Source organism: Phaenicophaeus curvirostris, chromosome 23 (assembly GCF_032191515.1).
Source record: "Phaenicophaeus curvirostris isolate KB17595 chromosome 23, BPBGC_Pcur_1.0, whole genome shotgun sequence".
Classification (NCBI taxonomy): Eukaryota; Metazoa; Chordata; class Aves; order Cuculiformes; family Cuculidae; genus Phaenicophaeus; species Phaenicophaeus curvirostris.
In genome coordinates, this window is record NC_091414.1 from 3,951,285 (window position 1) to 3,975,765 (window position 24,481).

At 53.1% G+C, this 24,481-nt stretch overlaps 2 protein-coding genes across 4 annotated transcripts in view; one reads left to right on the forward strand and one right to left on the reverse strand.

Moving 5' to 3' along the window:
- Positions 1–1,508: 1,508 nt before the first annotated feature.
- Positions 1,509–9,433, forward strand: KDF1 (keratinocyte differentiation factor 1). 2 transcript variants are annotated; one of them, XM_069875559.1, is made up of 5 exons: positions 1,509–1,562; positions 3,200–3,460; positions 6,361–7,474; positions 8,354–8,428; positions 9,030–9,433. In XM_069875559.1, the coding sequence occupies exons 3-5, from the start codon at positions 6,379–6,381 to the stop codon at positions 9,110–9,112; spliced, it is 1,254 nt and encodes a 417-aa protein (XP_069731660.1). In that variant the 5' UTR covers positions 1,509–1,562; positions 3,200–3,460; positions 6,361–6,378; the 3' UTR covers positions 9,113–9,433. The 2 variants fall into 2 exon arrangements, with proteins under 2 accessions (XP_069731660.1, XP_069731661.1); XM_069875560.1 differs by having other exon boundaries at positions 1,510–1,562; positions 3,291–3,460.
- A 5,513-nt stretch (positions 9,434–14,946) lies between these two features.
- NUDC (nuclear distribution C, dynein complex regulator) overlaps positions 14,947–24,481 on the reverse strand; it is a 44,270-nt gene continuing 34,735 nt past the window's right edge. The window contains exons 4-12 of one of the 2 annotated variants that reach the window (XM_069875562.1): positions 23,373–23,485; positions 22,270–22,347; positions 20,011–20,211; positions 19,510–19,593; positions 19,097–19,210; positions 18,468–18,662; positions 17,767–17,850; positions 17,500–17,618; positions 14,947–15,862 (exon numbers count right to left, since the gene is read on the reverse strand). In XM_069875562.1, the coding sequence (XP_069731663.1) occupies positions 15,811–15,862; positions 17,500–17,618; positions 17,767–17,850; positions 18,468–18,662; positions 19,097–19,210; positions 19,510–19,593; positions 20,011–20,211; positions 22,270–22,347; positions 23,373–23,485 (1,040 nt within the window). In that variant the 3' untranslated portion in view covers positions 14,947–15,810. Of the gene's footprint in view, positions 15,863–17,420; positions 17,619–17,766; positions 17,851–18,467; positions 18,663–19,096; positions 19,211–19,509; positions 19,594–20,010; positions 20,212–22,269; positions 22,348–23,372; positions 23,486–24,481 lie in introns of those variants that run through there. The other variant, XM_069875561.1, reaches the window with a different exon arrangement.

A 24,481-nucleotide genomic window follows, 5' to 3' on the forward strand; every position in this document is an offset into this window, starting at 1 on the left:
GAAGGAATGGACAACGTTGTAGCTTCACAGGGTGCTGGACTCGATGATCCGGTGGGTCTCTTCCAACCTGGTTATTCTGTGACTCTGTGATTCTGTGATTCTGTGAGAGGGTGAAGTCGCCCTAGGTGAAGGGCACAGGTCCCTCTGTGCTTGCAGCTAGGAGGGAGAGCAGGGCTGGGGGAGGACAGGAGAGGTGGCCAAAGGCTTTGGAGTGTTGAAGAGCTTGCGCGTAGCCTGGGTGGAGGCTGATCCTGAGGTGAATGGGCTCCTGAATCCATAGGGAGGCACCCAGGGGAGGCGCAGGTGAGAAGTGTGGGACCCGAGGGGATGCATGTGGCCACCCTGAATCTGTTGGGGCATGGATCCTCAGTGACTGGGATCCTCACTTAGCTGACTCCACAGGTATGGGGATCCTTGGGAATATAAGTCCTTGGAGGTGGGGATCGTCTGGGGCAGGGATCCTCTGAAATGGGGATCTGGAGGGATGGGAATCCTTAGGAATGGGGACCACTGAAAACAGAAATTCTTTTAGACGGAGTCCTTGGGGCAAGGATTCTTAGAATCATAGAATAACCAGGTTGGAAGAGACCCACCGGATCATCGAGTCCAACCATTCCCATCAATCACTAACCCATGTCCCTCAGCGCCTCGTCCACCCGTCCCTTAAACCCCTCCAGGGAAGGGGACTCAACCCCCTCCCTGGGCAGCCTCTGCCAGTGCCCAATCACCCTTTCTGTGAAATATTTTTTCCTAATGTCCAGCCTGAACCTCCCCTGGTGGAGCTTGAAGCCATTCCCTCTCTCTCTTTGGGATAGGAATCTTGGGGATGAGGATCCATTGGGATAGGGACCCTTGAGGGGCGAGATCATTGGGGAAGGTGACCCTCAGCGACAGAAATCCTTGAGGAGAAGGACCCTTGGGGGTGGTTTGGGACACAGACCCTTGGGGAGGAGGATCCTCGGGCAGGGGGATGGTTTGAGACAGAGTCCTCGGAGATGGGGATCTGTGGGGACAGGAGCCTCGGGTCTGAGACCTCTGGGGATGTGGACCTGGTGGATGGAGACCCAGGGGATGAGGACCCTGGGGATGAGGCCCAAGGGGATGAGGCCCAAGGGAGGATTGGGGCCTTATATTTAACGGCTTTAAATTGGAAGGGGGAGATTTCTGTTGGACATTAGGAACAGCTTCTTCACAATGAGGGTGGGGAGGCCCTGGCCCAGGTTGCCCAGAGCAGGGGTGGCTGCCCCATCCCTGGAGGGGTTCAAGGCCAGGTTGGATGGGGCTTGGAGCCCCTGATCCAGCGGGAGGTGTCCCTGCCCATGGCAGGGGTGGGACTGGGTGGACTTTGAGGTCCCTTCCGACGTAAATCACTCCATGATTCTACGATTTCACGGTGGGGGCGCGGGGATGGGGTTCCCCGGGTTGGGGTCCCGGGGGGGGTGGTGGGCCGGGGCCGCTTCGCGCTCCGCGCTCTCCTGTCCCTCGCGGCGCCCCGTCGCGCCGGGTCACGTGACTCACCTGGCCCAGGTGGGGCGGGGCCGGACGCCGCTCCTGGCTCGCAGGTAACGCCGGGCCCCCCCCCCCCTCAACCTCCGGCCCCGACCCCGACCCCTGCCCCGACCCCGATCCCGGCCTTGGCCTCAACACCGGCACCGGCACCGCCTGGCGCTTCCCCCGGCGGTGCCGCCCGGGCCGGGCCTGGGGGCAGCCGGAGGCCGCGACCGGGGTTGGGGGCGGGGGGGGTGGGGGTGGCGGCAGGGAGGGGTGCGCCCTTGTGTCCCCTGCACCGGGTCCCCTCCCTTCCTGCACTGGGGATCCCCTCCCTCCCCGACTCCCCAGTGACTCCCCTGGCCCCGGGGATGCCCCCACTTTCCTGTACCAGGGATCCCTGCCCACCCCCATTTATCATTGCCCCTCCTCCCTCTACACCGGGGATCCCCCTCTTCCTGCACTGGGGATCCCCTCCATCCCCCCTTTCCCAGTGACCTCCCTCCCGCTGCACCGGGGATCCCCCCCTACCCCTTTCCCCAGTGACTCCCCTACACCGGGGATCCCCCCCTTCCTGCACTGGGGATCCTCTCTCTCCCCTATTTCCCATTATCCCCCCCTTCCTGCACCAGGGATCCCCTCCCTCCCCTATTTCCCATTATCCCCCCTCTCCCTGCATCAGGGATTCCCTCCCTCCCCTATTTCCCACTGTCCCCCCTCCCCCTGCACCAGGGATCCCCTCCCTCCCCTATTTCCCACTGTCCCCCCTCCCCCTGCACCAGGGATCCCCTCCCTCCCCTATTTCCCACTGTCCCCCCTCCCCCTGCATCAGGGATCCTCTCCCTCCCCTATTTCCCATTATCCCCCCTCTCCCTGCATCAGGGATTCCCTCCCTCCCCTATTTCCCACTGTCCCCCCTCCCCCTGCACCAGGGATCCCCTCCCTCCCCTATTTCCCACTGTCCCCCCTCCCCCTGCACCAGGGATCCCCTCCCTCCCCTATTTCCCACTGTCCCACCTCCCCCTGCATCAGGGATCCTCTCCTTCCCCTATTTCCCATTATCCCCCCTCTCGCTGCATCAGGGATCCCCTCCCTCCCCTATTTCCCATTATCCCCCCTCTCCCTGCATCAGGGATTCCCTCCCTCCCCTATTTCCCACTGTCCCCCCTCCCCCTGCACCAGGGATCCCCTCCCTCCCCTATTTCCCACTGTCCCCCCTCCCCCTGCACCGGGGATCCCCTCCCTCCCCTATTTCCCATTATCCCCCCTCTCCCTGCACCGGGGATCCCCTCTCTCCCCTATTTCCCATTATCCCCCCTCCCCCTGCACCGGGGATCTTCACCGAGGGACCTGCCAGGGGCACAGGGAAGCACCCGGGGAGAGGCAGTTCCTCAGCTGGGGGGTTTCCTATCCCAAGGAGGTGAAAGGAGATACAGGAGCGCAGAGAAGAGGCCGGGTCGGTGCAACTCTGGGCCAGGATCGCTGCCCACAGAGCACACAGGAGGCCGGGAGCTTCCCAGGGTGGCTTTCAGCTCCTGGCAAGGCTGTTCAGAAAACTGAAGAGCTCTCCATGTGTTCAAGAGAAGCTGTATCTGTGTGTCGGTCTTATATCCTGAATTTATAGAATCATAGAATCACCAGGTTGGAAAAGACCCACCGGATCATTGAGTCCAACCGTTCCTAGAATTTAGATCCTCTGGCCCCTCTTTAGGTTAATGCTTTGACTTCCCTGGCTCCTAACAACAGTGGCACTATGGTTATTGGCAAAACAACTTAATTCAGCTATTTTAAAACTCTCCAAGGCAATCCTGTCCTCTGAACAATGAAGATCTTAGACCCCGGCTAACTCTGAGACGTGCAAACCGTGAATCCCTCCTCGCTCTTCTGAAGCAGATGCTGAAATTCTTTAAAAGGATCCGCTCTGTTCACACACGGTGCCTGCGTGAGAGCAGAGAGCGCTCCTGGAGATCTTGTGAGTATCAGCTCAGCTTTGGGTTTAAAAACGGGACCTGCAGGAAAGCTCGGGAGGGGCTTTTGGTCAGGGAGTGCAGGGATAGGATGAGGGGAATGGTTTTCAGCTGAAAGAGGGGAGATTGAGATGAAATCTTAGGAAGAAATGTTTTGCTGTGAGGGTGGGGAGGCCCTGGCCCAGGTTGCCCAGAGCAGGGGTGGCTGCCCCATCCCTGGAGGGGTTCAAGGCCAGGCTGGATGGGGCTTGGAGCCCCTGATCCAGTGGGAGGTGTCCCTGCCCATGGCAGGGGTGGAACTGGATGGGCTTTGAGGTCCCTTCTAACCCAAACCTATGGTTCTAGTCTGAGCTTATGGCTGTGTTAAGCAGCTGGATCAAGGAGCTGTTTCTTGCGTGTGCTCCCAGGGAGCTCTTTGGATGTGTGATCTGGTGGTCACAGAAACATGGGATGGGATGGGTTGGGATGGGATGGGAAGAGGGCAATCTCAGTGTTCGGAGCCAGCTGTTGCAGCTGGGGCTTTGTGCCGTGTTGAGCAAGTGGTTTGATCTCTGTGCCTGCACGACTGTTTCTTTAGAGCTGAGATAACGCTATTCTCGATGTCAAAGATGCTCTAGAATTTCAGAATATTACGTATATCTTTATATAAATGATTGTTACTGTGGAAGGCGCATGTTAGAGCTCTTGATGAGGCCTCAGTATTGAGAGAAACATCCCAGTCAGCAATTTTGTGCTTAGATTAACTCAAAAGTTTTCAGCTTGTTTTTCAATTTTGATCTGCATTACAAAAATGATTAAGCTGAGGAAAAGAAACCCTGCTGTTCTGAAGTGAAAGCAATCAGAACACTCATCTGATGCTGAGCGTAGGGAGCTCTGCCTGCTCAGCACTGAAACTGGAGCGTCTGGGGCTTTACTATTTCTCATATTGTCCAGGAATGTGCAAAGAGAGCTCCTGCTTACAGATTTTTGTAAGCTAAGGGAGCCAAAATGTTCCTGGAAAGCAGTGGCGTGCAGTAACTGCCTGGTGTTTACTCTTTGTATGTTCTTTGTGGGGGAAACACTGGTGTTTGTTTAAAAAAGGGAGGAAAAGCAGCAGTGCTCTTACAAGGTCAGACAGATTTATTTATCCGTGCCTGAAATACCCTGTAGAAAGCATAGAGTAGAGCAGCAAGGACAGTCCACAAACACTTGAGCTATGGCTGGGCTCTCACTGCTTATCAATTAGCCTAATTAGTATTTAAAAGGATCTCTTGGGGGTGAAAGCAGCGTTAGCCAAGAAGCTTAGAAACTGTGGACAAGTTAGGGGCCCCCCGTGGTCTGGGATCAAAGCAGCAGTGAGAGAAGTGGGGAGTGACAGCCTTGACCTGCCTTGGCTTTGCCTAGTGCCGAGATTTCTGCCTAACAGGGAGGTTAAATGCTCCAAACTCTGCTTGTTGGGTCCGTGGAGCTACAGAGGGAGAGAGCACCCTGCAAAACAGTTTACGCCCGTGTTAATCAAGTCGAGCAGACAGTAGGATTTCTGCGGTAGGGTTTTGGAGAGGGTTTGCTCCTGTGAGGTGCAATTTGAGCCTGGCTTGTTGAGAAGATCTGGTCTTTAATCCAGATGAAGACATCAGTTTCCCTAGGAAAAGCTTTAAGGTAACACGGCCTCAGCACGACACGCGAAAATCATCAGTGTTAGTGACACTAATGTAACTCATTGCTAAATCCTCTGCATAGCATCGAATAATCTGGAGTCTGAATTGGCAACTCACGTAGTGATTGATTGCTTGTCTTCTCCTCCTGGGCATGGTGTGTTTTCAAAAGGATAAGCGTGTTTTGAAAGGGATAACTGCTGTCAGGGCCCAGCTTGATCCTAAAGAATGCGAGACAAAGGGGAAGTTCTTTAAAAGAAGATACTTTCCCTTCGGAGCACATCAGCTGTCTCCACCCATGGCTTTGCTGCTCCTTTATTGCTTAGGAGCGATGGATCTGGAGCCTGACTGGGCTTCCAGCTGCGCTGTGGAAACCTTGTCTGAAGGCTACAGGCATTTTGATGACTTAGAAGTAGCCCTTTTAAAACAGCTCTCTACTGACTCAAGCGAGAAGGCAGCAAAGCCAGAGGAGTTGAGGAACCCTCAAATGCAGACTGATTTCCCCTCTATCACAGAATCATGGAATCATAGAATCGCTAGGTTGGAAAAGACCCATCGGATCATCGAGTCCAACCATTCCTATCAAACACTAAACCATGTCCCTCAGCACCTCGTCCACCCAGCCCTTAAACCCCTCCAGGGAAGGTGACTCAACCCCCTCCCTGGGCAGCCTCTGCCAGTGCCCAATGACCCTTTCCATGAAAAATTTTTTCCTGATGTTCAGTCTGACCCTCCTCTGGTGGAGCTTGAGGCCATTCCCTCTTGTCCTGTCCCCTGTCCCTTGGGAGAAGAGCCCAGCTCCCTCCTCTCCACAACCTCCTCTCAGGGAGTTGGAGAGAGCAATGAGGTCTCCCCTCAGCCTCCTCTTCTCCAGGCTGAACGACCACAGCTCTCTCAGCTGCTCCTCTTGTTCTCCAGCCCCTTCCCCAGCTTCGTTGCTCTTCTCTGGACTCGCAGAATGGTTTGGGTTGGAAGGGACCTCAAAGCCCATCCAGTCCCACCCCTGCCATGGGCAGGGACACCTCCCACTGGATCAGGGGCTCCAAGCCCCATCCAACCTGGCCTTGAACCCCTCCAGGGATGGGGCAGCCACCCCTGCTCTGGGCAAGACAAGCAACAGCAACGCGAGTCCTAATGCCGGATATTTCTGTGAATAGTTGAAGTGTTGAATTTGAGAATTGCTGAATTTCACTGTCAGATCCTCTCTGTCATCAATTGCTGCAATGCAACCGGTGACGAATGCTTTGACCTGAGCCCTTCTTGCTCCACAGGTGAGTGAGAGGTGAGCCATGCTGGGCCGGAAAACAGGACTCCCCCGCGACCTCAACAGCCACCGCCAGCTGAACCAGCCCTACCAGGAGGCCGTGCCCCTGCGGACCAGACCCTCCAAGGAGGCAGATGTCAATTTGGAGGTGTTCAGCGGCTCTACGCCCGAGATCAAACAGAACCGCACCAGGGCCCAGCAGATGCGAGATAGGAAGGGTCGCAAAGCTGACCTCAAAGACTCTAATGGGAGAGAGGCGGAAACAATTACCTTTATTTCTGGCACAGCAGAGGCTCCCCCAAGCCAGAGCTTCTGCTGTTCCTCTCTGTCTCAGGCCTGGAACACGTACAAGGCTGTTTTCTGTTGTATAGTGACCTGTGGGGGCTGCTTTCAGGACTGCAGTGTCTGTATCCCCTACCCGGGGCCTGCCGAGACCTCCACTGATGATGGAAAGAATGGAGATTACAATGGGCGGCTGCCAAACAGCCCCAGCAATGTTTCTCCCACTGAGAAGAACGGGAACCAGATCAAAAAGTCCAGCATGGGCAGCAGTTTCAGTTACCCAGATGTGAAACTGAAGGGCATTCCTGTCTACCCGATCAGGAGCCCCAACCACCACCTGGAATCAGATTCTTGCTGCAAAGAGCTGCTGCCGGAGAAGCCCTTCAGGAACAGCATAGAAAAGCCACCGCTCCCCAGCAGCCATCGGAGTTCGGAGGAGTATTATTCCTTCCACGAATCCGACCTGGACATCAGCGAGCTGAACGGCTCCATGTCCAGCAGGGAGATCGACGTCCTGATCTTCAAGAAGCTGACCGAGCTCTTCAGCGTCCACCAGATCGACGAGCTGGCCAAGTGCACGTCGGACACTGTCTTCCTGGAGAAGACCAACAAGATCTCTGACCTCATCAATAGCATAACTCAGGACTACAACCTGGACGAGCAGGATGCTGAATGCAGGCTGGTCCGAGGCATCATACGCATCAGCACCCGGAAAAGCAGGGTCCGGCCCCATATTTCTGTCCCAGCCAGCCAAAGCCACGAGGAGAAGTCCAGCAGAGGCAACGCACCGGACAGCGGGAATGAAACGATGCTGGAGTCCATGGTCATCAGCCAGGACGGTACGTGGGGGTTCCTTGGTGTCACCCCGACACGGGAGGGTTATTTTATCAAAGCCAAGGAGATGTGATAATGGAGCAGGGCTGGAGGCTGATGTCCGTCTTCTTATTTTCCTGGGTTGTGGGAATGGAGGTCCTTACGCATCACTGGAGGCCTCTGCTTCTTACCAGTCACTGTGGCTTCTTTGATAGTATCTTTCACTGTCAGGGAAGTCTGTGCTGAGCAACATAAGGGCTTATTCTGCTGCTGCTGCAACACTCCTGGCTTTCCTCCGCACCTCTAAGCTAGGCAGAAAGACCGTGAGTCAAACTTAACTGGTATGACCAGCTGAGCTGGCTTGTGCCACAGGATGTCCAGTTAGCAAGCTGACTCTCTCCTTGGTCTTCTACCAGCGTTCCTTGCAAATGCCACCTGAGAGTTCCTCCTTGGAGCTGAGACCCTCTCTCCCCTGTGGGCTGAGTAGCACCCAGTAAATATCCCTGCAAAGAGGAGGGAATCGAGTGCCTCACGGCTCTTTCAGGGCTGCTCTCCTTGTCCAGAGCAGCCTGAAGTGATTGACCTCCAGAACAGGTCGTAAGAGGGTTTGTTGTAGAAAGACCTTGAAAAGCTGAGGATTTGAGGCAAGGAGACATTCAGGGTAACGGAGGAACCTGGGTGACTGCTGCGCTTCTGGGCTTAGCAGGAGCTGCTGTTGCTTCCTGGTGTTGAAGGACAATAAAGCTGGGATTACGGAGACAATGGTGGAAGCAATCTGAAGACTCAGACTCTGCCTCTCCTGTTACCCGAGGGTGGTGCCTTCTGAAGGGAGTCAGGCATCTTCACTCTTGAGTCACAGCTGCCCATCCTTTTCCTCTCTCAGGCCCTCTTGGTTTTCATTCCAGATTTGGCTGTGCAAATATCGGAGGAAACGCCAGCAGATGTGATAGCCAGGAACATGAGGCGACACAGCAGCGCAGGTAACGTACCTGGCCGGAGCTCTGAGCTGCAGAGGCATCACCAGAGTGAGGGGAAGGTCCTGAACCTCTCATACCCTCAGTTTTCACTATCCGCAAAGGCTGAGCTGGTGCCTGCCTCTTGGATTACGATAAGGGGTGTAGTTCTCTTGAGCTTCGGGAGTGAAGGCAGCTCAGGAGGTTTCTGGGCTGGTGGGTCCTTCTGAAAAAGAGTGGAACCCAAGTTTGGGGAGCTCTGTCCGTGCCCAACAGCTTTCGATCACCGGGCATCCTGACAGAGTTCGGGTTGTGAACAACAGAGGTCACAGCTGGGTTATACTGGGAACAAAAGGAACTGTGCAAGAGGGAAGTAGGGGAGAGTGACAAGCTGTCCCCTCAGCTCTGATCCTCCAAAGAGCAGCCCCGGGCTAAAAGACAAGTCTTCTCCTGCGTAACAGCCAATCTCTCCTAGCAGGGTTGTTCCCTGCCTGTGGGCTTTGTGTGGCTTTCTCCTCCCTCATGATACACAAAACCCTTTGTGACAGCTGCTTGCCTGGCTGCCAGGCCCTCAGCTGCTAGAGTTCACGTTGTCTAATGTCACCATCTCTTCTCTTTCCTCCCCAAGGCTCTCCAGCAAGCAGAGATTCCTCGTTCCAAGACACAGAGACTGACTCGTCTGGGGCGCCTCTGCTTCAGGTGTATTGTTAAGGAGAGGGACCCAAGCAACGGGCAGGCACTTCAAGGCTTTGCTGCAATCAGATTTCTCCTTTTTCAATACCTGCTATGCCACTTTTTCCACCCCCGGTCTACCCCAATAACTTTGTTGAAGCCAAATTTCTCCTCCTGTCTGAATTTTCCTGGATTTTTTTTTTTTTTTTTGGACAATATAGAACATCAAGGAAGTGTGAACTGTGGAGCTGATGAACTTGGGAGATGGGATGTGTGCCCAGGGAGGTGAAGATGGACAAGGAAGTTTATAACTGGGGCCTCTACAGCTTCCATACTTCACGTTTAGCTTCAACAACCTCAGTGCCTTGTCTTAGCTTTGAGGGTGTTTTATCTACAGTTCTTGCTTTCTGTCATTGCACAAGTTAACTCGGGTAGGGAATAACTGGATGTTTGTGCCGATGCTGAGGTGAAGGCCAAGCACCTGTTCTTGAGGGACTCAAATCTCTATTTAAAGTGCCTGCGTTGGTCCAAAAACCTAAGTCCTCTCTCCGTGGTGTTTGCAGTAGCCAGAAGGAGAAGGTTGAGGTAATGTGGTTCTTTTTGGCCTCTTGTCATTGTCTCCAGAGCTAGCGCCGATGGCAGGAGATGCCTGGACAGCTGCCCTGCTCTCGTCTCCCACGCAGACCACGGGGATCAGCTTTGCGATCACTGCCAGGCGGGCGGGAGGTGTCACCAGCTGCACGCACTGACCCGTGACTTGCACACCAGTCAGCTCTTCCTCACCTCTCTGCCAAGCCCTTCGCGTTTCCCCATCGCTCTGACTGCTGGGACAAGCCTCGAACTCGGGTTATGGGCAGGCGAGAGGAACAGTCAGTTCATTATTAGGTCTTTATCATTAAGAGTTGGGCTGTTTGACTCTTAAAAGCAGCGTGCTCCAAAAGGAAAGCCTCCCCTGCAGTGGGTCTGTGAGGAACTGCTTGGTGCTTTCCTCCATGGGTGCCCAGCACCTTCTCCTTCTCATCGTTCCTCTCGAACAACCATTCCGACTCGGGAGATGCGGGAGCGCTACGGGCACGGCTGCAGGTGACCTTGAGGGCTGCAGCATTTCAGCAGGAGGAAGCTCCATCTCTGCTGGTGTCGCTGCTTGGTTGTTTATCATAAAGTAAACACGTGGAGCCATGGGACTTGTTTAGACATTCAGGTGCCCTTGGACGTGAATAGAACTCACTTCGTTGGATTTACCAGCCGTAGAATCAACACGCCCACTGGTTTTCGGGGGAGAGAGAAACCAAAATAGGCCCCGTGCTTTGGTGTGGACCGTGGTTTTGTGCCTTAATTGGACTGAAATGTGCCTTAATTGGACTGAAATGTGCCTTTAGTTCATAGCCTGTGATTACGTGTCAGAAGGTTGGGTAGGGGGGAAAGGATTTGATTCCTCACATGAGCAGTCAGGCTTATTTAACCAGCCAGAGCCCTTTGAAATGTACAGTTCCAGTCTCTTTCTGAGCCTGGTTTTGTGAACTGCTGGTGTTTCAGAGCATAAACCACGGGCATCGCGGAGATCACACCTTGAGACACCGACAGAGCGAGATTTTGAAAACAAAAGGGAGAGACTAAGGCTTGGATTTGCCTTCCCCTCCCTGCCTTGTCCTTAAAGCTGTCGGTTTGTGAAAATCACCATTAATGCAAGGAGGAGACTTGAAGTGAGGCCGTCCCAGGACTCCTGGAGGAGCTGTGCTTGGTTCACCTCCTTCCGAATACCACACGAACTGATGGGTCTGTTGGGCTTCCTCCTCCGGGATGGATTTGTAGGTCCGTGTGTGGCTGAGTTTACTTGAAGCCGCGCACTGAGGCGTCGGCGTGGGTCACGCTGACACGCAGCTTTGTGGTCCGTGCGCTGCAGCTTCGGAGACCAGGGCTGAGGATGGACCTGCAAAGCGCTGCCGCTAGCTGTTAGAGCTGCAGTTGGATGCGTTTGCTGTTTAGTCTGTGTACGAAGAGTGAACGTGGATGGATTAAGCTTGCAAAATCTTCCCCCAAATGCCAAAAAACTCCCTAAGAGGAAGACTGCCCACTCGATGGTCCCCGAAGCTGGTGCACCTGTGGTGTCTTAACGGGATTCTCTTGCACTCCTTGCCCTTCTACGTCTGATTTGGTCTTTTTTATAAAGCAAACCATGTGCTCTTTATGTGGGCTGTGTCCTTTACATCGGTTTGGGGAGAGCGTCTGTCTGCAGAGGGAGCTGGGGCTAAGAGTGGGGTTTACGCTGGTGGTTGCTGATCCCTCCTTTCCCAGCACCTGAACAAAGGGATTTTTATTTGCGTTGTCCGGAGGGCTGAGACATGGGGTGCAAATAAAGGAGCCTCCAGGGAAGCACCTGTTTGCATGCAGGGAAACCAGGACCTTCCCTGGGGCGCAAGACTGGAAGGGAGCTCTGGAAAAACTCAGCCTGGGGGTGGAATTTCCAACTCCTTCCCTGGGGTGTAGACAGCTCTAGGATGCAGGACTCGCTCCGGAGTGGCTGCTGTCCCAGATGGAAGGGCAGGATGCGCTTGGTGAGAGAGGCTGGCTCTGTCTCCGAGCCTGTGATTTCAAGGATTGGTTTTGCACTTCCTAATTTCTGTACAACAACCTGCAGGCTCCATTCTCTGATGTCCCTTGGACAGGGGGCAGCAAGGAGGTGCTCATGAGTGGGATTTTCCTCCTGGTGCACAGGACCAACTCTCCTACTGTGAGGGGAGAGGGCAGATGGGGTGAAGAATCAGTGCTAACCCCTCTTTTTTTGCCTTGAATTTGGTCTGGTAAGTACTCATGATTCTTGTCCGTGCAGACAGGCAGAAGAATGAGCCCAAATTTGAGTCCTGTGCATGGTGGGGGCCACAGAGATGATCTGAGGGCTGGAGAACCTCCTGTTCAAGGACAAGCTGAGAGAGCTGGGGTTGTTCAGCCTGGAGCTCAGAGTTGTTCAGCTCTGGGAGGCCTTAGAGCAGCTTCCAGGACTGAAAGAGGCTCTGGGAAAGCTGGGGAGGGGCTCTTGATCGGGGAGTACAGGGACAGGATGCGGGGCAATGGCTTTTCTGCCTGTGGAAGGTCATGTTTGCTGTCTTGGCTCTCCCCATAGTGGTTTTCACTCTTTGTGTTGAGTGTTCTGCTGAGTGATCTGGCTGAAAGGGTTGGTTGCCCAAGTGGAGATCTTGCAAACACGAGAGCTCTTCACCCACCCGCATGCATGTAAACACGCTCTCCTGGCGCAGGGACTTCCTTCTGGGAGCCTGACTCAGCACCTTGATTTTCCTGAAGCCATCGTTTGATTTTATTTGGCTTGGTTTTGCCAGGAGACTCTGGGCGTGGGTTCTCACTGTCCCACAGAAGCGCTTAGGACACTGATTCAGCAGGACCTGAGGGACAGCACAGCCCCAGCCACCCGCGGCCAGAGGTTCCTCAGGTTCAGGTTAAGGATGATCAGTAACTGCTGGGATGGATGGATGAGGCTTGGAGGGTTAAAGAAATTCATCGTCCCCATCCACATGCTGAATTAGTTATTTCAATGTGGCTTAGAAGTCAGAAAGTGGATGGATAGAGCCTAGATCTTTACAGCACAGTGCTTAGCAGGAAGAGAGGAGAGACCCTAGAGCAGCTTCCAGTGCTGAAAGGGGCTCCAGGAAAGCTGGGGAGGGGCTCTGGATCAGGGAGAGCAGGGACGGGGAGAGGGGGAATGGTTTTCAGCTGAAAGAGGGGAGATTGAGATGAGATGTCAAAAAGAAATGTTTCCTAGTGAGGGTGGGGAGGCCCTGGCCCAGGTTGCTCAAGAACGCCGTGGCTGCCCCATCCCTGAAGGTGTTCAAGGGTGGAACTGGCTGGGCTTTAAGGTCCCTTCCACCCTAAACCATTCCCTGATTCTATGATTTTGCTGTTTCATTGCTTTTTCCAAAGCTGCCACGCAGTCTGGGCTGTTTCCCACAGGCGCTGAGCTGCGATATTCATTAATAAAAGCGACGCCAAGACCTGCTGTTAGGCTGAAAAAAAGTAGAGACCGACTTCTACCAGAGGGAAAGGCTCTGCAGAGCCTGAGTGCGCTCAAGGTTTTGCTTTCAAAGGCCGTGAGAAGGGGACCAGGCAGGTGGAGGAGCTCCAGGCTCTGTTGGTGGCCATGGCTCCGGAGGGTGGCAGCACCGAAACAGCTTCTCCAGGAGGTTGGGATGGGTGTGGAAAGGCAAAGGGACGTTGATGGATGGCATGTCACCCTCCAGCACGGCCCTCGGAGCTGGAAAACACCTCCTGGGAGTCAAAACAGGGATGGATTTGTAGGGTTTGGTTCCCAACGTCCCTCCTGTTGCTCAGTCCCTGCCAGTCGCAAGGACAAAGCCACAGGGAACCTGTCTTTTTGGAAGGCAAAGGGTGCTTTGGCTTCACCTTGGCCCCGGGGAAAGTCGGTGGCAGCTGGGTGTTTGCAGAGGACAAGGCCACCGGGAGAAACACCTTCTGTTCCGCTGGCTGGAGGGGTTGAAGTCCAGGGGTAGCGCTGGGATCAACCGCGTTCACAAACACAGCCCCGGGCATTGACCCAGCGCAGGCTGTGGAGCTGCAGTTACAGCCCCGTTCTCGCAGGCCTGTTTGCCTTTTCCCTTTGCCTGCCCGAAAATCCCGCTGCACCCCAAAATCCTTCCTGCCGCTGCCTTTTCTCTGTCTCAACTCTCTTCTCTCACTGCCACCCAAGCTGCCCCTTACGAGGGGCACCAGCAGAGCAGAGAGGGGTCCTGGGCTGGAAAATCATGACTGTGCTCTAACCCCAAGCACTGTCGGGGACCTGCAGGGGAAAGGACAGGGACGGCCACCAAGATTTCAGCTTTGGTAGCTGAGGGAGCTCTGCACTTGGAGCAGGGCAGCACCACACTGTGGAACCGCGACCCACAGAGCCCAGGCAGGAGCTGGACGCGGATCCTGCTGCAGGTGCAGGATCCCCTGCTCCCCAGTAACTTCAGGGAGCAGCAGCAGAGCTCTGATGTAGCTGAGAACAGGGTTAAACTCATCACACCCCCCCCCCCGTTCAAGCACGAACACTGGCAGGGATAGGAAGAGCAGGAACAGTTTTAAGCTGAAGGAGGGAAGATTTAGATGAACTATTACACTCGCCCCACGGCTCAGCACCTTTTTACAGTAACCAGACACCCTGTTGTTTTATCAGAGCCAAAGCACAGGCAGGCAAATACGTGGGATGAACAGGCAGGAGGATCCAGAGGCAGAGCAGAGCAGTCCTGAGGCAGCTGCCCTGACTCAGGTCCTTGCTCACCCAACAAGGTCACCACTCAACTGCGTGGGTGCCGTTTTTTTGACACCAAGAGCCTATAAAACTGTGAGAGTAAATGCAAACAACATCCTGCTACTCCAAACCCACCAGGTGCAAGGCCAGGCTGGACTTTGCCCAGGCAGATTTTACAGCCCACTCCTGCCGGCAGCAGGAAGCATTTCGGGGAGGCAGAAGGAACCCCAGCGGCAGGGATGTGGGGGAGCCTGTAAAGGACTGACACAGCCCAAGCTTTTGTGACGCCTTCCTTGTTAGCTCAGCCTAAAGTAGACCTGGGGCAAGGGTGGCTTCTTCCATGCAGTCACGCGCTGCTACGTGGAGAGGAGCTCGGAGCAATGAGCCTCAGTCAATGCTGAGTGTTTAAGCCGGGCGTGGAGCTTGCCCTGAGTGAGATGCACAGCTCCAAGTGCTTCTCCTTAGCTGGGGAACCGGCCTCAGCCCTGAGCACGGAGTGTAAGAGGAATTCACAGGCAGAGAACATGACCCAAGCAGCTCCCAGCTTCCTTGTTCGCAGGTGCTGCCCCCTCCCAGCTCACCTCCCAGCCTGCGGGAGAAATCAGACTCTCTATCAGGAAATGTGCCACTGTTTTCCTTTATGTTGCGGTTTTACAACAACACGGGCATGCAGAGTTAACGCCACTCAGCAGCAGGAGCTCAGAACAGAACACAGCGATGCCTGTCAGTGGCAGCAGGGAGAGAGGCTCTTTGGAAAAGCAGCAGGAGACGCTCCCAGCAAGAACAGCACCCCCTAAACCCCACCTTCTATCCTCTCCCTTGCCCCCAGCCCTCCCTCACTGTAGGGGAACAGGGCAACCTCTCTGGTTGCAATGGGAGCCCTGCGGGGCTTGGTCTGCTCAGCTTGTGGCAAGAACAGAAGTGGCAGCAAGGATGAGCCGAGTCCATCTCTGCTGCAGTAGCTGGGTATTTTTTTCAGACTGGTGGTTTCCCTTCCAGGAGGCAGAAGGAGAATTGTTTTACAAAATAAACTGGCCCTTGTTTTTGCAGGAGAGTGGGGTAGCTGAGGGGAAGGGAGAAAAACTGCAAAGTACCTGCTGCCAAACCACAATGGGAAAGCATAGATGAGCGGCTCGGAAAAGCCAGGAGATGAAGCTAAGCAACTAAGGACATGTCCCCAAGCCTCTCGAGCCTGACTCTTCCAGACCCTACAGCCTTTTTGCTCTGACCCTTCCCCGTCTCTCCCAGCTGCCGCTTAGGAAGCATCACAGATGGCTCTGAGTGGAGCTGCTGCAGGCTGATTCTGTGGCCTCGTGTTCTGCTCAACACAAGGCAACTGAGGGTGACTTCATGAAGCTGCCCCCGCAGCAAGCTCAGGTGGGGATGCTGGAAGTGTTTACTTGCCCAGGGTAAGGGATCCCTACATATCCTGCCCCGTTTGACGGGCTGACTGAAAGAGGGGGAAGAAAGGGAGGGCTCAGTTGAATTTAGCCTTTGAAAAGTCCATTTCTGGATGCTGTTCCATGAACCTGCAAGGAAAACAAAGACAAGAGTGTGGGTTCGAGTCAGGAGGAGCCACAGGACAGCTCTGTCTAGGGGCCTCTGCAGCAGGGGCTGTTTTGCTGAGCTCCTTGGGACACGTTCCCCATCCTACACACACAGTTTCCTCAGGTCAGTGCTATCAGCAATCCTACCAGCCATCAAGGTCAGCAAGTCTAGAGACACAGGAGTAATTAATTATCAAACCCACACCCTTTCATCGTTACCTCTTGGACGAACACGTAGCAGCTGTGACACTGATTGTGGGGCAGAGGGGAGATTGCAGAGGCAGATTATGCTTTAAGCTCAAACGTGTTAGCTTAAGCATTACCAGGGACATGAGGATATCTCCAGTGCTGCAACAGTGAAAAGGCATGAAGCTCGTGACCAGAGAAATCTGGTTTCAGACTGGTGTAGTATGATTTCAAACATACTGTGGTCCCAGCAGATGTGATGGTGGGGACTCAGATTTTTCTGATGTGGCAGCCTAAGAACATTACGCTGTGCCTAGGAGTGACCAGGAGTGCTCAGCGCACGCAGAAGCTCCCAGCTTCCCCTTCTGCCCTGCCGTTCCCACAGGGATATAACACACAACCACAAAGATTCACACGCAAAGCTGTCTCCCTCCATGCTCTCATCTCATGGTTTCCCCTGAAACCCCAGCATTTCCACTTTCCATTTCCATGGAAATACGTGCTGCAAGAAGAGCGTCCTCACTTAGCAGCCAGGAGGGCTCTGCTGGCAGAAATTTGGACCCATCTGGGTGTCACTGACTCTACTTTGGCCTGAGCAAAGTCTAAACTCCCTGTCCATTCTTTGCCAACCAATCTGCACACAAGCCAAACTTCCAGAGCACTGAACGAGTGACCTCGCCAACGAGGTATCCTGTGTATGGACTTCCCAGGAGGAGAGGGCTACCTCCCATCCTACAAACTCAACATCCAGGCACTAAGGAAGCGTGGTTTCTGCTCTAAAACAGTTGCACCCTACGCTGTACTCGGCACATTCATCAGTGAAGCGTCTGCTGCTGCAGATAAGGCAAGGAAGAAAAGGAGTCAGGACTGGAAGGAGGATGTAGCGTAACAGGCCTGAGATAAGATGTGGGTTTGCACCTGCTGAAGAAGCTGCCTGACCCAGAACTGCCTCCACGCCTTCCCAAACGGCCTTGGGAGCCCCGTGAGCAATTTCCCTGCCAAGGTGCGTTGATGCCAAACAAGGCAATAAAGACATAAAAGCGTTATTGGCTCAGAGACAGCTGTCTGGTGTGCAGGGAGGGGTGATTATCTGGGCTACCGAGGAGAAGGAGATTAGAGAACAATCAACACCATGTTAAAGTTCAGTAGAGACGGCACCTCCAGGCCCAAACATGCTTTCTGGACTTGAAATCAGCAGATTAAGGCAATTCCAGAGTTAGGCTGTTTCCAGAATGTCCCGTTATGCTTTCTACCCCCACAGGCTTTTATAGACACTTGGTGGCTGGCCAACAACTCAATGACTATGTAACCGCAGATTTGAACACGGGGAGGATTGAAGGCCAACCTGTGTTCTGCTCACGTATTTGTGTCAAAGAGGAAGAGGAGAGGGGCTCGGGAAAGCAAATACCCACAAATAAATGAGGTCTACGCACTTTTTCAAAATGTCTTGCTTTTTCTGTTCGTCAGACGTGGGGAGGCCCATGGATTTCTGTCGTTGATCATACATCATCTTTTCCACCATGCTGCGAGTCTCGCTGTCCAGGTCTGACAACTAAAAGCAAGGAATAACTCTTCAAACCCACAGACAAACCCTGCTTGCAGAGAACAGGAACACACTTCTACAGACCCCAATCATTCATTTGAAGTTTGGGAGTCCTTCTGTTATATGATACAGTTCAGTACAACGGGGGAGTTCTTACCTTTGAGTTCTCTGGGTTAATTTTCTTGGTGTTGATTTCTGGGTCTGTGGAGACCAGTTTGTTCCACCATTCCATCTTGTTGATCTGAAGGACAAAGAAGAAAAAGATCTTATTTTTCCTGGACTCGATCTAGGAATTCTATATCTCATTCACAGGATAAAGCTGCTGGAACCAAGCTTTATTTGACAGTTTTCTGAATGTCAGCAAAACCTGAGCATGGATAAAGGGCGCTACTTTCATCCTGAACCATTCTAGGTAACCTGAATTTCCACAAGTGGGAAGTCTGATAGCAAACCAGATGTCATGTTCAGCACAACAAACAGGATTACAAACAGATCACCTGGAGAGGTCCAATGAACACAACAAGAGACACAATAATGACTGACCCTGAATTTTTACGTCACTAACATGTTGAAACATGGCATTATTCCATTAAGGAACAACTTTAAAACAACTGATTTCCTTCTAGGTATTCCTGGACTGTTCAATGATCAATTAGATATCCTGGATTCTCCTAAGTTAGGATGAATACAGTGGGAATTCAAAACACCCCAGTTCCAACTGCATCATTGTACCAAGGGTGAGCAACGTGGTTTTGTGTCAGCTGACAAAGCCCAGGCCTCTCACAGGTTTTATCAGTCTCCTATTTTACCAGGGAAGAGGCAGACGAGTCTGAATCCTCCTTGATTCCTCTGCTTTACCTTCTCCAGGTGCACGGTGACTGTTTTCCCATCTTCAATCAGCCAGGAGCTCTCTTCCACCTTCACTTCATTGAAGAGCTCTCCATCGATGACCGGCGAGTGGCCCTTCAGACCGACTTTGAGGCGCCGTCTCTGGATATCTACCACCACGTCCTTCCCCTTCAACCTGAAGTTCACCTTGAAAGGGACTGCCAGCTGGACCAGATGAAGATCAGACATGAGAAGCTGAGCAGCAAGGCCTCTCCTTACCCTCCCCAGATAATGCTCCAAGACTTTCAGCCTTGGTTTCACCATAATAAGAGTGCATGACACCTTCCTGGGGGCATGGAGTGAGCGGGAGGTGAAAGGATACAAGAGTTATTTGGCAACAGGACGGCCAGTACCTCAAAGGGACCATAAAAAGGGAAGCAGATTTTAATGTTTTGTTTAAACAAGACCAAGGTTTGGCAAAGTTAACTGCAGCTTCTGGGAATTTTATTTAGTTCCCTCCCAGCTATTGAAATGATACTGTTAAGCGCAACTAACGACCTTCCACAGGCAACCGAGGTATAGGGCATCAGCTCCACCCTGCTTAGCAGCTCTTATTCCTTATCTCAGATTCCTCAGATCCTGGATAAGGTGATACTCACATCCAGCTCTGAAAGAGTCTGTGTCCATCTGTAATTGGGAAGGTCAGCTCCGTTGCCAGAGTTGGGTTTAAGTTTTCCTTTATCCTTCTCATCTTCCTCTTCGTCATCTGTTTCCTAAGAAACCAATTTAAAGTGCCAAGAAAGAAGCTTTTCAAGTTTCCATTTATCTTTCACTTATAACAGTGCTTGTTTTTCATAAGACTTTGGGGTCAGGTGGAATAGATTTAGCCCAAAATGTATTGGTGTGTTTCTGCTAAAACATAACAACAAGAAAAAGGCCCCAAACCCCTTATTTGAGAATGAGTGTATTTCTAAAGAAAGCCAGACTGGACAACCCCCTACATTCACAGGGGTTCTTGTGGTTGTCCAGAAACTTCTCTCAGATTGAAATAAAGTCCCTCAATGAGCTTTACCTGTTTGTTAGAATCTAGAGAGTCACCTCCATCCTCAGAGGGTTTCAGTGGGACGCTGTTGACCTCTCCCTGCGCCTCCTTCTTCTGTTTAAAAAGAGAAGGAACAGGGTCAAGCTGGCACGTTGTGTCACTTGCTGATCTGACTAGGCGGCTTCAGCCTCTGAGCTGAAACTGAAGAACAGGACCCAAGACTGACAGGAAATCAATCCTCAGCCCCTAGAAGTGTGTTAAAGGGAAGACTCCCGTGGTCCTCACACCTCTCGCACTGCAGCAGAGGGCGTTGCTCCCATCAGAGCACTTGCTGAAGGCAGAAAGACAAAGTGCCTTATTGGAGAATCCACATGGCTTGGCCCAGGCTAATTTAATTTTGAACCATACCAGGCTGGTGGTCCATACCCTGCAGAGGAACAAGGCTCCATTGTCATCACTCGCTGCTGCTCGAGCTCTAGACCAGCCAGTGGAGGAGACAACCTAGATGCAAGCAGCAGACATCACTCTCACCTGGTCAATCTCCAGCTGCAGCCTTTCCGCTTCCTCATCTGTAAGTTCCTTAATCCTTGGCTCATTTGCTTCTTGCTTTTCTTTAGCGAGTTTGGCAGCTCTCTCTGCTTTTTCACGCCGCTCTGCCTCTTGCCGAGCCTTTTTCTCTTTCCGCTCCTTCTGAGCTAGTTTGTTGTGATAGTTGAAGGTTTCTGTGATCAGCTGAAAGGCAGGAATACAGGTCAGAGGAGTTAAAAAAAACACTGCTTTTTTCAAACTCAGTTGAAAGCTGGAGAAGAGAAGGCTCCAGGAGAGCTTAGAGCAGCTTCCAGCACTGAAAGGACTCCAGGAAAGATGGAGAGGGGCTCTTGTTCAGGGATTGCAGGGATAGGACAAGGAGTATTGGTTTTAAACTAAGGGAGGAGAGATTTAGCTGTTCCTAGTTCTTCCTTACACACGGAGTGTATTTTCATAGAGATAACAGAAAAATAAAAATACTCTGATTGTTTTGGCCTCTGCAATTCCAGCAGGACAAGCCGATTCCTAACCCAGCCATCTGATAGCTATTCCGTATACCTAGGACAGCTGGAAGCACAGAGACACGGGATCTGAGCTTTTTTACTGGCCTCTGACCTTTCCCGCAGGTGCTATGTCGAGATTCGGTGTCAAGATTTAGAGAAGCGTTTCAAGAGCTCAGTGGTTTACACACAAATCTTTGCTTCAACCCTCACCCCAAATTCTCCTGCTGTTGTGACTAGGAAAAGCAAGATCTCAAGGTCTCCAATGCAAATAGGTGTTCCACTTGGAGAGAAAGCTGAGTACACAGGCAGGAAGCCAGTGTGATCACCCCGCAGTCAATAATGCCAGCAACGCTGTGCGAAGCAGCACGTATGAGAGCTGCTCTGCTCCAGAAAACAATACAGATCTGAGAAATGGAATTGGGGTGGAGCGAGCTCCCAGGCAGGGGTTTCTGGGACCTGTTTAAGTACATCCCAAAGGATGTACTTCCAGGAAGATCCAGCGCCTTCCCAGAGCAACTAAAAGCACCCACGCCTCGTAGTTTTGTAAGCAACCACCAAGTGTTTCTGCTTCGTTGTAAAGGGGAAAGCATGATTTATTTACACACCGCGAGTCTGGTGTCTCCTAGGATACAAAACTCGAGACACGCACCTCCCAGCCCCTGTTTCTGCCTCCACCATGAACCATACACACTGCCCAAGCTCATCAGCACCACAATCCACAGCACAAGGGCTCCTCAAATGGCACCCCCTAAAAGACAACGCCATTCCCACACTCTCCTCCTTCTCTCTGATGCCGAAGGGTGAGCATGGCTGGGGAAGCAGCTGCCTCCATTGTTGTTGTGGTTACTATGGTGTCAGAGACTCCGTACGGAGCAACTTCCCAGAGGACCATAAAGCATTTTAACAGCTACCACCCAAGGACAAAAATGCTTTTCTTTTACAGCTATGGAATTTTGCAATGAGAGCAGCAGCAGCCAGGACCCATCTCTAAAATGCTACTCAGGGTTTCACTCCCTGGGAGCACAGTTCCCAGGAATTTCTTCCTTTCCTGGAAATCATCCTCCTTCCCATCCTTCATTTTGCCACTTTAGAGAGAAGACAGAGCACATCAGACCCTGTATTAGCAATTAACATCTGCCCTAGCACATTCCACACTGCAGCAGCGGAGTTCTGGGAGCTGGGGAAGGGGAACAGCCGCTAGATTAGTCAGTACAAGCAAGAAACCCTCAGCTGGTATTTGAATGCTCTGGTTCTTATTTCCCCACAGTGAAACAATTCTGTTTTCCCCGCTCTGGAGCTGGGTGAGGGATATCTGCTGGATAGGAGATGCTCAGGCTTCCAAGGAGGCTGCCCAGAGCCCCACGCTGGCTCCCCTACAGGCACCACAGCCCAGAGACAAAGACACAGAGATGTGCACTTTGTGCTTTTTCTGAGGTGAACAAACAAGGAAACCTGGGGTTATTGGCACGGCGGTGTCTGTCCCCGTTAAGTCAGTGTGTCTGGCAGGTTTGCTTTCCAAACAGGCCTTTGGCCACAGCGTGGAAAGAACACAGCACTACTAGTGCTGTTCAACCAGGCAATCGCAAGCGCCTCACCTGTGGCTCTTGTCACCACATCCCAGCGACATATTCCATCATTACCATGGGCTGCTGGTCCCCAAGTGTGCTGCAACACCTTGAGTCTCTCAAGCAGGGCACAGAGACCCCTGTTATTAAGTCAGAAGACATAAAAGCTGAAGGATTTCAGTTTTTTTTTTTACCTTCTCTGCTACTCCGTCTTCTCCACCGGTGAAGAAATCTGTTTTACGCCTCAGGAAACTAAAGAAGGTGTTCACAAGCTGGGGGAGAAGAGAGAAAAGAGCAGTGAGACAAGATTGTGCCTCTCAAGCAGCCCATATTATAATGGCCTCAAGTTGCTCCAGGGGAAGTTTAAGGTGGATATTAGGAATAAAAAATCTTCACCGACAGAGTAATGAAGCCCTGGCAAAGGCTGCCCAGGGCAGTGGTGGTGTCTCCATCCCTGGAGGGGTTCAAAATACCTGTGGCCATGGCAGTTCAGGACATGGTTTAGCAAGCATGGTGGGGCTAGGCTGACGGTTGGACTGGACGAGCTTAGAGACCTTTCCAACCTTAATGATTCTATGATTTCTGGTATTTCCCGTCTGTGTAAGGATCCTGCCTCTCTCACAGACCCACAGCTCCCTCTCCTCTCTCCCAGGGGTCTCGACTCACCCCCTCACTGATACCAAAAACACTGGCAAATAAAACTCTTAAGACTCATTTTGGAGTTTTAGAAAGCAAGTATCCTTTATCGGGCCTGGGCAACATGCGGGAGGAATCTCCGTAAACCACGTGCAGCAAGACAAAGGCTGGTTACCGAATATATTTCCCACTTACATGCATGTGTGTAAGTTTTTTATTAAGGAATTTCTTCACTATGAGAGTGATGAAGCCCTGGAACAGGTTGCCCAAAGCAGTGGTGGCTGTCCCATCCCTGGAGGGGTTCAAGGCCAGGTTGGATGGGCCCTGGGCAGCCTGATCCAGTGGGAGGTGTCCCTGCCCATGGCAGGAGATTGGAACTGGATGGGCTTTAAGGTCCCTTCTAACCCAAACTATTCTATGGTCCCACTTTGAAACATTCCACATCACGTATCCTCAAGGGTCAGGCTCCCCTCCTCCTGGGGCCCCAGCTCCCTCCTCCAGCCGGCTCCCCCCGCCTCATGGAGCCCGGCTCCTTCCTCTCTCGACGCCCCACCGGGCCTTCCGCTCCCCTGCTCCTCCCGGGGCTGCAGCTCGCCTCATCCCGGGCCCCGGCTCCCCCTCCCCGCCCCGGCTCGCTCCTCCACGCCGCGCCCCGCGGTACCTCCCGCACGCCGCCCTGGTGCTGCTGGGCCATGGCGAGCAGCATCCCGTCGAAGCGATCCTCCTGCTCGGCCGCCTCCTCCGCGCTCAGCCCCATGGCTCCCGCTTCGGCCTCCCCTCACGCCGCAACCGGAACCGGAAGGCGGCGACAGCGGAAGTGCGTTCGCCCCACCCGCCCGCCAACGGCAGAGCCAATCAGCGACGCGCTCCCCCTTGATTGACAGGCGCTGCGGCCAATGGAAGGGAGGGAGGCGGGGCGCGGGGTGGTTGCTATAGCGACGGCAACTCGCGCCTTCCCGGAAAGGTCGAGGGAGGCCGCGATCCCTCGTGGTTTTCGGGGGTGTGGGGGGGGGGAGCTGAAAATGCCGGCAAATAAACCCTCCAAGAATCATTTTGGAGTTTTAGGATTCAAAAACCCTTTCCTCAGGCCTGGACAACACGGGGGAGGGGTCGCCATCGCTAGTGTGCAGAGAGAGAGCTGGGGCGGAGGGGATTGAGCACACCAGAAGGATGTAGGTGGCATCCAGAGGGACCTGGATAGGCTGGAGAACTCGGGTTGTGAGAACCTCATGAGGTTCAACCAGGCCAAGGTCCGACACCTAGGTCGGGGCAATCCCCAGTTTCAGTACAGGATGGGGGATGATGTGATTGAGAGCAGCCCTGAGGAGAAGGACTTGGGGTGCTGGGGATGAGAAGCTCAACATGAGCCAGCAACGTGTGTGTTCGCAACCCAGAAACCAACCGTGTCCTGGGCTGTGGCCAGCAGGGTGAGGGAGGTGATTCTGCCCCTCTGTTCCTCTCTTATGAGAGCTTATCTGGAGGATTGTGTCCAGTTCCAGAATCCTCAACATAACAAGGAGATGGAGCTGTTGGAACGGGCCCAGAGGAGGCTACAAAGATGATTCAAGGGCTGGAGAACCTCCCATATGAGGACAGGCTGAGAGAGTTGGGGTTGTTCAGCCTGGAGAAGAGAAGGCTCCAAGGAAACCTTAAAGCAACCTTCTATTATCTGAAGGGGCTACACGAAAGCTGAGGATGGACTGTTTTATAAAGGCTTGTGGTGATAGGACGAGGGGCAATGGGTATAAACTGGAGAGGGGCGGATATAGA

Excerpts from the sequence above, each read along its gene's own strand:
- KDF1 (XM_069875559.1), top strand. The coding sequence starts at position 6,379 with ATGCTGGGCCGGAAAACAGGACTCCCCCGCGACCTCAACAGCCACCGC. Across the intron at positions 7,475-8,353 it reads CATGGTCATCAGCCAGGACG|ATTTGGCTGTGCAAATATCG; the intron begins GTACGTGGGGGT and ends TTTTCATTCCAG. Across the intron at positions 8,429-9,029 it reads GAGGCGACACAGCAGCGCAG|GCTCTCCAGCAAGCAGAGAT; the intron begins GTAACGTACCTG and ends TTCCTCCCCAAG.